Source organism: Thermobia domestica, chromosome 12 (assembly GCF_964235325.1).
Source record: "Thermobia domestica chromosome 12, izTheDome1.hap1.1, whole genome shotgun sequence".
In the NCBI taxonomy this organism is placed as follows: domain Eukaryota; kingdom Metazoa; phylum Arthropoda; class Insecta; order Zygentoma; family Lepismatidae; genus Thermobia; species Thermobia domestica.
The window spans coordinates 153869326-153881925 of NC_137465.1; the positions used below are offsets into that span (position 1 = coordinate 153869326).

The following is a 12600-nucleotide window of genomic DNA, read 5'->3' on the forward strand; positions in this document are numbered from 1 at the left end:
ATTCCTCTCACTCAAGCAGGCTTCCGTCCTTGTTTCTCCATAAACGATCAACTCTTACGTATCACAAGCCTTATCACTACGCATTATAATAGAGTGAAACCATCATGTTTAGTCTTATTCGATCTTGAGAAAGCTTTCGATAAAGTGTGGCATCTCGGTCTTATTTATAAACTGATCAGGCTCCAACTTCCTCCAGCATACATACGACTTATCTTCAACTTCCTCTCAGGTCGTATCACCTATGTTGCCATTAACGAACATTCGTCTCATCCCATCTTCTTACTGTCAGGAGTTCCACAGGGTTCTGCCCTTTCACCTTTGTTATACATTCTGTTTGTTGCTGACATGCCACACTTCCCTGACAACATTTATTCATTCCAGTATGCAGATGATACTGCTTTTCTCGCTCTAGGAACATCCATCCAGCATATAAATAGGATCTTACAAACAGCCATCTCTGATTTCTGCCTTTGGTGCCGCCACTGGAAACTCACCATCAATGCTACAAAAACGCAGGTTACAATCTTCATTCCACCAAAGAAAACAAGCAAAGTCCGCAGAAATCGACGTTGCCTATCTCTCCACGTAGACCAGGTTCCTCTGCAAGCTACAAAAGCAGTCACATACTTAGGCATTACGTTTGATACACACATGACCTGGATGCAACACCTTAAAACAATTTCAACAAAAGCTTACAATCGTCTCAACCTGCTTAAACGTCTCGCAGGAACCACCTGGGGTCTCAAATCAAACACAGTCTTGAACACCTACAAAGTCTTTCTTCGCCCTACTCTCACCTATGGTTTCACAGCTTGGATTGCCGCATCAGAAAAATTCTACCACAAACTTCTTATTCTCGAACGCCATGCCTTCCGAATTGCTTATCGCATCACATTACCTAGCCCCACACGAGAATTATATCAGCGCATTACTTTTCCCGCCCTGCAGTACCATCTCGAATCCCTTCGACTCTCATACATACGCCGCCGATTTCAAATCCACCATCCACTACTTTTCGACACAATGCACTATTTAGCACTAATCCTACACCTACCCGTTATCTTCACACTCCATTATCTCTTTTGTTTACGTTATACCATTACACTCTTCCTCCTGATGATCCCTCACTCTTGCTTCTGAACGATCACGTCACTCATTCTCATTTACCTCTCATTTTTCCATCATTTCATGCACAGTAATTTTCTCATACTAACTTGGGTTCATCATGTCTCTCATTATAGCCTAGAGTCCCCCTAGGCAAGAAGATAACTGCATTTGTCCGCTAACATTTTCCTATGTGTTGTCCTGTGATTGCACCTCATCTCATACTTCATCCTCATCAACTATATAACTATAATATTACATTACTATCACTTATCTGCTATTCTCCTTATCGTGTTTATTGTATATTATTTAGTGTTCCTCATTTAATATTTTGTAAATCATTGTTCATCTACTTTCATACCAGCTATGTATGTATGTTTAATGTTAAATATATGTATTTATGTTTATCTCTCCACCTAATGTTAAGGAACGCAAAGTTCCTTATGACCATTACTGCTATGAAATAAATAAATAAAGCACTTAGACCAACCACCGCCCTAAAAACCAACAACCCTTTCAAATCACTTCCCTAAAAGAGGGCGTAACCCTCTCAGAGGTAGCTAGCCTTAGCTAGCAATGAAAAAAAATCATGCTCTCCTTTATGAGTGACTATTGGCACTAGGAAGTGCGATAATGGAATGTCTCATAATGGTATGAAAATACTGTTTTATGCTTATTTGCACAACTAATTTCTTCACAATATAAAATAACATATGAACACTTTTCTTTTGATTCTGCAGGTAACGTGGAGATCTTCCATATGGGAAAATGGGGAAGTATTTGTGACGATGAATGGGACATCAGGGAAGCGCATATTATTTGCCGCCAACTTGGCTACAAGGAAGCAGAGAAAGCCACCTGGAGCTCTCAATTTGGACCTGCAAGGCGTAAGTTGAATTAATGCTCATTTAAAAAAGTATATTTGATTCAATAATGTGGAATATCCTACATGATTTTTAAGTTTCTAGGCCAAGACGGCTTACTTCTTGTATTATGCTTTTCCTTTAAAACCAAACGGAAGAAATCAATTTTATACTTGAATGCAAGATACTGTGTATCATTGCTGGCGAACTGAAAAGTCCTTAAGACTGACCCTCAGGTATTTATCAATCAATATATAAATAGATGCCTCATTTACTTACGTTTTCAGCAGTTTCACGTGCTAACAATATTTCGAAGTAAACAATAATTTTATAAAGGTACTAATACTTTCATATACTGTATAATTTCCAAGTATATCATTCCATACTTTTGTTTAGCCTTGAATTAACAAGGGATACCAGTTCTAAGTTTTTAAACATGTATAGTTGCTTCCTGATTCACAGATATCTGCCAAATCCTAAAACAAGTGAGTTTCGTTTCAATGTGAAACTACAGCAGACTTCCAAACTCTGTGAATTTAATACTGGAAATAATAGATCAACTTTCTGTTGTAATAAATGAATAAAGTCAGAAATAGAACTTATTCTTGCGGTAGTGAATTATTGTGGAGCTGAATTTATATACAGTATGTAACTGCTTCGCGTTATCTATTACCGCATTTGCTCTATGCCGATCAATGTTGGAACCGGAAATGGTTAATTTCTACTAATTCCGGTATGAGTAGAGGGTTAATGGAATGGATAAAACCTATTCTTGGTTCACTGAATCGATACCGAAAAGTAGCTTCCTACTTACCTGCAAAATTACTGAAGAGGGAGTGCGATTAATCCATACAGATCAACGCACCTTTGCATTGCTGCGGTACAAAGTGAAGTCCAGTAGGTGTAGTCCCTTCACGAAAAACGCTATCATCCTTCACAACAGCGCATAGCCTTATGCAACATACTATTGGGAAGTCTTGACCCGACTAGTCTACAGTTCTGATCTGTCTCCATAAAATCTCAGAATTCGGGGATGAGAAAAAAAAATTAAGGGAATCCACTTTTGTTCGAGCAACAAGGGCAGGAAAGGGCATACCCCTCAGACAACCACAAACTCGAAAAACTCATCGTCATCACCTGGTAACACAATGGAGAAAGAGTAATCAATTGGGAAAGTATTGTCATAGGGACACCGGTTTGCGAGGAATATCATTTAGTGACTTCTTTTGTTTGAGTGAATAACATGATCAATTTTTAAAATATATTTTTATTGTTTTTGGCACATTATGTAATATAAATTTTAAATATCTGCGGCACAGGTATAAAAAACTATTTTTTCTTTCTTTTTAATATGAGAAGCAAAATTAATGTGAAACGTGTGCTTTGTGTGTTTTCATATCTCTCATAAAGAATGGTAGAACAACAGTATTATATTCCATTTTATAAACAAAAACGTTTCTACTTTCTCCTGGCACACTGCTTGACCGTGGTTTATAGTATTTTAATCTATAAGTCGAAGTGTCACATCTAACAGATGATTCATCCAGATCGAGTCGAATCGGATCGGATATCAGGATAGGATTATTCAACCTTTGTAAATACCACTCGCTTCAAGGAGCAAGATCACATTATGACCCAATATTGCAAATGTCTTAAATAAAAGTTAACTATGTTAAACACACGAGGCTCATAATTTAACCTGTGAGAGTTATATGCTAAAACATTATCAATCGCCCATTAAAAAATGGGCACAACAGCTGTAGACATGGTGGAGTCAGCTGTTCTTCTTGCTTTTTTTCTTTCTTAAACAATTAAAAATGTTCATATATGTATGTTTAGTAGAACAAGTCAAAGAAAAAAAGGAAAGAACCATGTCGCGTGTTCTTTCGTTATAAATAGCTTGACCACAATACGATGTGGTATACTCGAGATTTCTTTACTTGTTTCTCTTTTTTACAAGTGTTTTCCTTGTTGTGTGACTCCGCATTCCTCTGATGTTTATTCTTCCTTTTTTTTTAAAGTCCTATTCTCTTATAAAGGGTACTCAGAAACAACGCCAAGAACCTTTGGGAAATAATTATTCACACTAAAACATAAAAAAAGGAACATAGAAGGGCGACCATACGTTAGAGCTGTTCTGATAACCGAATAATCTATAACAATTCGATAAAATTTCAAAACCACTTTGTCGATAAAGAATTTTAATTTTATCGAACTTTCGAAACTCACGAATTGTTCGAGACACTCGAAGTATTTGAGACTCGAAATGTTCGAGACACTCGAAGTGTTCGAGGCTCTCGAAACGTTTGAGATACTCGAATTGTTCATTAGTCTAGAATTGTTTGAAACCAGCAAATACTGAAAGATCTGGAAGAAACATTGGAAGAAACAATGCAATCGAGATTATCACAGGTGTACATAATTTGTACTACATATATGCAGGATGTTCATTTTAAAAGTTGCCTCCCTTAAAATGAAGTGAAAGGAGAGTTTCTACCCACATGTCTTTAAGACCAATGTTTATGTACATACAAGGATTAAGTAGTCTGTCAGGGAAGGGAGAGAAAGAGAGAGAGAGAGGGGAAGAGAAAACTTGCTTCACCCGAACAGGATTGGAATCCAAGACACCATTAGTCTATAAACTGTCACCCGAAACTTCGATAATACTCGAAATTTCGATCATACCCGAAACTTCGATAATTTCAACGGTTCGATAGTACCCGAAATTTCAATACTCGAACAGTTTCGAGTAACCGATGACAACTCGATAAATTTTCACTCCCAAAATTCAATAGGTCCTCAGCCTTATCGAACAGCCCCACCATACGTCCCGCTTTGACCGGGACAGTTCCGTTCTAGAGGCGTGTTCCGGCCGTCCCGTCAGTAGATGGATAAAAGTAGTATTAGTCCCGTTTATGCAACTGAAAGAAGTAAATAAAAACACAGTACCTTTACTCCTCGTAAAGGTATTAATAATTAATAATAAAGAGGAAAGAACTGAACTGAAATTCCCTACATTAAACGTGATCTATAGTTTGCAGTACTGCTCAAAAGGCAGTAGATGTTTTAGCAGTTGCTTGTTTGTTGAACAAACTTCAGTGTGTCTTTCCTTTCATAAATACCGACTTATTTGACCCCAACCTGAAACAAAGAAAGAAAGAGAGAGAGAGAGGAGGCGGAGCTCTGATATCAGGGTCCTGGTAACAGTGTTGGGCAAATTTCAATTGAATTAACAATTAACAATTAATCTGTAAATTTAATTGTTAATTGCAATTAACAATTGAAATAAGTAATGGTTAATTGTTAATTGCAGTTGGCCATTAAAAAAGGAGAATCAATTGCAATTGATCAATTGATTGAAAGTAATTGCAGTGGAAAGTAATTGCAATTGAATTCTGTAATTCAATTGCAATTGAAATTAATTGGCAATTGATTCAATTGCAATTGATTTCCACAGCAATTACTTTCAATTGATTGATCAATTGCAATTGATTTTCACTGATTAATTTTCAACACTGTAGTTCAGAGAGGGCGTGGGGCAATGAAAACTTTAGCCACGACCAATTGACTTACCACCCGTCGTGACCCACGACCCACCGTGACCCACTCTGACCCACCACCCACCATAAACCACTCTTACCCACTGCGACCCACAGACCCACCAAAACCCATTGTCATCAACTCTGACCTATGATTCACGCCCTTTTCTCTACTGACTAAAGAGTTTAAACTTGTAATAAAACAAGCCTATAAAATTATCACTCATCGGAGTTTGAATTTTTACGATCAATAGCTCAAGCACCGCACTAATACAATAACGGCGGATCTCACCTTTCTAATATAAATAAAATAGAGTTTGTTCGTGTGTCTATCTGTCTATCTTTGTGCGACCTGTGGACGAGACGAGTGGACCGAAACTTTTCAAAATTTGGTTACGGGTAGCTTGGTCTAGGCCCCAGACCAAGACGAAGAGCTTTTTTTAAAATTCCTTACTAGGGGGTCTCCAGGGGACGTTTACCGGTACCGGCCTGGGGACCAGACAAGTCGACCGAGAGTTACCAAATTTTGGTCAAAGATATCTTGGTCCAGGTCCCACACCAAGGCAAAGCTTTTTCGAAAAAATTCAAACCAGGGGGTCTCAGGGGGGCGTTTACCGGGACATGTAAAAGTAGTAGAAAATGACCGATATCAGTGTCGATTTCATAGTTTTCGCGGTCGCTGAGATCAATGGTGAAACTCCGATCGCATTAACTTCCAAATTCACCGTATCCGGCTACGGGCCGTGGGTCAACGGGGGGGGGGGGAATGCCGAAACGTACAAGTAATCCAAATTGCCGATCAAATCCATAGTTTTCGCGGTTGCTGATATCAATGGTGACACTACCACTAGCGATGACTTTCAAATTCATCCACCGTTGTATGCGGGCCTTGGGTCACCAGAGGGGGAAATTCCGAGACATGTAAAAAAATAATCGAAAATGACCGATATTAATGTCAAATTCATAGTTTTCGGGGTAGCTGAGCTCATTGGTGAAACTCAAGACCGCGTTTACTTTCACATTTAGCCCCTATCAGATAAGAAACGGGGGCATTATAACGGGAATCACGAGACATGTAAAAATAATCCATAATGACCGATGTCAAATCCGTAGTTTTCGCGGTGGCTGAGATCAATGGTGATACTTTCATTAGCGATGATTTTCAAATTTAGCCACCATTGTATGCGGGCCGGGAGTCACCGGGGGTGGGGAATTGCGAGACATGTAAAAATAATGGAAAGTGACCGATATTAGTGTCAAATCCATAGTTTTCGCTGTCGCTGAGATGAATGGTGATACTTCCACAGGCGTTGACTTCCAAATACAGCTCCCATCAACTGCGGACCAGAGGCATTGTTTTTTTTTTTTTTTTTTCAAAATTGGAACCAGAGGATTATAGGGACTTTTACCGGCATATGTAAAAAGTAGTAGAAAATGGCAGATGTTAGTGTCACATTCATAGTTTTCGCGGTATTAGTTGGGGGTTGGTGGGGGCCAGAGGAGATTTTTTCACAATACGAACCAAGGGGGTCTGAGGGGGCGTTCACCGGGACATGTAAAAGTACTAGAATTTGTGTCGAATCCATATTTATCGGGGTTGCTCAGACCTATAGTGACACCCCCGATAGTGTTTACGTTCAAATTCAGCCCCCATCGGCCTTCCCAATGAAAACACAAATATGGCGGAACAAGTTAATGCTGTTCCGTCAGGAACGATTTCGAGATCGTTTCCTTCACATCGTCTTGTGCGTGTTTTCTACCGTTTTGTAAGCCTATTTCCACGTTTTGTGATTCAATGGTAGTGGGTCAAAATGGGCATTCAATGTGGGAAGAAAACTGATCCACTCTCCCACCAATATCGAATTTCAAGGTCGCTTTTTTCGCATTGTTTAGTGTATATTTATACCGTTTCTGCGCATACTTTCACGTTTTGTAGGCCAACGAAAGTGGGTCAAAGGCGACCTACAAATATGGCAGAGAAAGACATATTCATTCCACTTTCAAGGTCCATTTTGACCCTCTCCCACTGATGCACAAAGCGACACAAATCATGTATAAAAAATGTGAAGGAAACGACCTCATTTGATGGTGACGGAACAGCATTAAGTTATTCCGCTATACTTGTAGGCCATTTTGACCCATTTTTCTTGTCGCACTAAAGTGGAAATAGAAGCACTAAAGTGGAAATAGGAGCACAAAACGGAACAAAGCAGGCACTGTACGATGCGAAAGAAACGACCCCCCAAATTCGATAGTGGCGGAACAATGGCTCTATTTTCTCACACATTGATGGACCATTTTGACGCATTTCTGGTGATGCTCAAAACGTGGAAGTAGGCGAACAGAACGGTACAAAATACACACTAAATGATGCGAAAGAACCAACCCCGAAATTCGATAGTGGCGGAATAGTGAGCCATTTAACTCCCACTTTAAAGGCCCGTTTAACTCACTTCCGGTGACGCACAAGACGAGGAAGTAGGCACAGAAAACTTTTTAAAAAATAATCACTAAACGATGCGAAGGAAACGACCTAGAAATTCGACAGTGTCGGAACAATGGGTCATTTTGGTCACACTTTGGAGGTCCATTTTCACACACTTCTGGTAACGCGCAAAACGTGAAAATAAGGGCACGAAACATTCACTAGTCAACGCGAAAGAAAGGACCACGAAATTCGGTAACTATAGTGGCGGAGCAGTGGATAATTTTTGTCCCACCTTCGAGGCCCATTTTGACCGTCTTCCAGTGACGCACAAAACGTCGAAATACGCGCACAAAAGGGTATGTGATGTGAAATTAACGACCTCGAAATTCGATAGTAGCGGAACTCTTGGTCATTTTCGTCCCATCTTGGAAGCCCATTTTGACCCACTTCAGGTGACGCATAAAACGTGGAAATAAGGGCACGAAACGGCACGAAAATCCACTAGTCGATGCAAAAGGAAGGATATCGAAATTCAGTAGTGGCGGAACTCTTGGTCATTTTCATCCCACCTTCGAGACCCATTTTGACCGTCTTCCAGTGACGCACAAAACGTCGAAATAGGCGCACAAAAGGGTACGCGATGTGAAATTAACGAACTCGAAATTCGATAGTGGCGGAACAGTGGGTCATTTTCGTCCTATCTTGGAAGCCCATTTTGACCCACTTCTGGTGACGCACGAAACGTGGAAATGGGGGCACGAAACAACACGAAAATTCAGTAGTCGATACGAAAGGAAGGACCTCGAAATTCGGTAGTGGCGGAGCAGTGGGTCATTTTCGTTCCACCTTCGAGGCCCATTTTGACCATCTCCCAGTGACGCACAAAACGTCGAAATAGGCGTACAAAAGGGTACGCGATGTGAAATTAACGACCTCGAGATTTAATAGTGGCGGAACTCTTGATCGTTTTCGTCCCACCTTGGGGACTCATTTTAACCCACATCCGACGACGTACAAAACGGAAGTAGACGCACAAAACGGCACAAAACGATGTGAAGGAAACGATCTCGAAATTCATTGGTGGCGGAAGAGCAATAACTTATTCCGCCATATTTGTAGGCCCATTTTGACCCACTTCCGGTGATGCACAAAATGTGGGAATAGGCGCATAAAGCGACACAAAACACGCACAAAAGATGCAAAACAAAGTACCTTGAAATTCGTTGGTGGCGGAACAAGTTAATGACGCCGTGAGCACCAATATAAGTATATACTGTACTTCTTACCAGTTGGCGCGGTGAGTCAGTGGTAGAGCGTTCACCTCCGGTGCTTGAGGTCCCTGGTTCGATCCCAGCTCGCGCAGTTTGTACTATGTGGTGGACAAACACCGTGCTCGTGGATTTTCTCGGGGTTCTCCCGTTTCCTCCCACTTTCTTCATTTTATTCATTTCCTATCATCACCGTCTCCTTTAGCCTAACCGGCATAATCGTGGGACGTAAAACTAAAGATTTCATATAATTTTTTGTAATTCTTACCATCAAGGCTGAGAACTGCACGGTCCAATTTTTTAGCCAAAGTAGAAGCCCAACCGGAATAGTGATGCCAACCGACTCGGATCGGTTCAACTGAGCGTACAGCTTGAACTGGCTTGGTTGGGATTACCCATCGACTGGGCTCAATTGAGCCAATGGCTTGAACCGGCTCCGTTGAAACGAGTCCATAGGCTGGGTTCGAGTCAGCTTAACTGAGCCGATGGCTCGAACCGGCTCGGTTGGGGTAAGCAATCAGCTCGGTTCGGCTCGGCTCGTGTGAGCATCGGCTCGAGCTGGCTCGGTTGGATGAGCTGTTGGCTCGGCTCACTTCTCGGTTCGGCTCGATAAGTGAATAAGCTGTGAGCGAGCCGCTTGAGCTGTTGACAACCCTAAACCCGGGTCGAGCAGTTTTGAAAATATTTGGCTGGAGTCCCATAACTTTTAATAATTTTTGGCTCGAGCCCGAATACTTGCTCCTCCTGAACTCAAACCAAGAACCTCGCGACCGATGTCCTTGCCTCCTGATGATTTCTTGACGACCGAGATCGACAGTCAACTAATTTTTAGTATTCCGATACAAACCGCCTATATTCCATGTTTATACAGGTACACGGTGTTATAATGATAATTAATTATAGTAGTAGTAGTAGTATCATTGATAATTATATTGTCTATGTATGATACTTGAAGATAGTAACACAAAGAATTTAACTCGAATTGGCTCGACTCGACTGGAAACTCGATCCGAATTCGAGTCGAGTTGGGGGAAATTTTTCGAGCCGAGATCTCAAGTCGAGCTCAAAGATGTCTGCTTCGAGTCGAGTCGAGTTTTAAAGAAAACTCGCTCGAACTCGTTGGTGCCCATTCCTATTGTATGCATGACGGGCATATAGAGTTCTTTCGAGGGGGATAGAACCATAAACATAATATATTTTAAAAAATATTTAGTTTCGCGGCTTTCTTCCCATGGGGAGGGGGGGGAAGGATGGTAGGTATCCAGCATTTCTTATAAGTACCTTATTTGAAATATGTAAAATAGTAACAAGTGGACAACACAATACACACACATCTTCTTATCTTCAGTTTTAATTGCTGATTTCAATTGCAATTAACAATTACAATTAACAATTACAAGTTTCAATTGTCAATTGCAATTAACAATTAAATGTTTCAATTGCACCCTTTGCAATTGACAATTAACAATTAAAAGTTTCAATTGCCTGGTGACCAATTAACAATTAACAATTGACGAAAATTTAATTGCAAATTTTATGATTGAATTCAATTGCAATTGAATTAATTGTCAATTACAAATTGAAATCAATTGCAATTGAAATCAATTGCAATTGATTTTCAGAGCAATTACTTTCAATTGATTGATCAATTGCAATTGATTTCAATTGATTTTGCCCAACACTGCCTGGTAAGAACAAAGGTAGCACTAAACAGGCACGTAGCCAGAATATGGTAATAGGGGGGGGGGTCCGTGACGAAATACTGTGGTTATCATACCAGAGGAACGATCATCCTGAACTATTTTACTGGCAACATATCTTGGTTCATTTAGCCATTTAACCAAGATGAAATACTGTGGTTACACAGCAGGGGCTCGATCAATCTAAATATTTTACTGGCAACATACCCATATTGATTTATTAGAATAATAAAATGAAGATATGTTAGTATTTTAATAAGAAGCTATGAAGAAATCTCGAGTAAAAGAATACGACGTATAAAAAAAGTATTGACAAGGATATAGTCTTCCGAGGTCATTCGAACTCGGTTCTTCTTGTCTTCTTTCTTCTTTCTCTTATCTTCGTTTAATGCCGTCAAGGATAATAACGAAATCTCTTTTGGCAGTAAAGATATCCTATAAAAAAAGATTAGTGTTGCCTCGAAATTGAAAATCTCTTTACTAAGTGTAACTAGAATCCATGTTGCCAGGCTCATATTATTGGTGATTATGGGCATTTCTTAAGTTCAACCTGAGAATCTCTCTGATCGAATCGGTTTATCGATCGTCATTTGTAGTCCATAGGTTTAGCATGGAGCTAGATGGACTTCGGAATGCTCCGTTACAATAATATCAATTTTCAGCTTGACCCCCCCCCCCTTCCCCGCGTTTCCTCCACACAAAGATCCTCGCAAGAAAAAATAACCAAACACTTGCTGTAGCTTTATATTTTTAACGCTAATTCTTCTTTTTCTCGTTTCTTTTTGTTCTATCCTTCCTTAATTTCTGGTTCCGAAGGGAGTGTCCGGACCCCCCGGACCCACCCCTTGGCTACATGTCTGGCCCTAAAAGTCCAGGGTTGCTAATTCAGTACCAATAGCAATCCTAGCCACATTCTTTTCACTTCTAGCCATTTTATAGCCATTTCTGGCATTCTTCAGTTCAAGAATCAACTTCCCACCCAATGTAATATCAAAGATTCGAGTTAGAGCAAAGGAGCAAATGCAGGCAGCATCATGTCCTACTATATTGTAAGCTAAATGCTGTTTATATTTTATAGCTTTTATAGCTGTTATATTACAATATAAATATTAGGTATTGCCAAGGTAAACAGGAACTAATTTACGTACTGACCTGTCTCTGATTTATTATGATTTTTAAAAAACCAGAACCTGTCCTGTTTTTAGCTGAAAATTTTATGGTCACCCTATACTTACTAAAACTTGATCTTCTTCTTTCTTACCTCAACCATAGGTTGGTGGGCAACTTGGAATTTTAAAACTTTTCTTTCTCTTGGAAGAGCTGTTTTATACTGTGATAAGGTCTTTTCTTCATAACTGCATCTAGATATTGTATCCTTGGTCTTCCTCTTCCTGGTTTCCTTCTACCTTTCCCTCTATCAACACTTGATAGGAATGATAAAATGAGGGGCCAGAACATCAGAACGAAATGTGAGATGAAGATCGGATGAAACAATATAGTTGGAACTTAGGTTCCATTAGTGTAACAGTTGACATGAAACAGGGGCGGCAATGGTATTAGTCTCCTACAAATGAAAGCGATCCATGAACTTTCCTACAAAAAGAAATAAAATGATGGATCGGGAACTGAAAACTGACACACACATCATATCGACTGTCCTGTTAATGGAATCTGGGTACGTATAACTACTTTATTCTT

At 40.0% G+C, this 12600-nt stretch overlaps 1 protein-coding gene across 1 annotated transcript in view; it reads left to right on the forward strand.

Moving 5' to 3' along the window:
* Window positions 1-12600, forward strand: part of LOC145666744 (lysyl oxidase homolog 2-like) — a 205882-nt gene that overhangs the window by 92616 nt on the left and 100666 nt on the right. The window contains exon 2 of the mRNA XM_081734287.1: window positions 1845-1991. Within this exon, the coding sequence (XP_081590413.1) occupies window positions 1845-1991 (147 nt within the window). The remainder of the gene's footprint in view (window positions 1-1844; window positions 1992-12600) is intronic.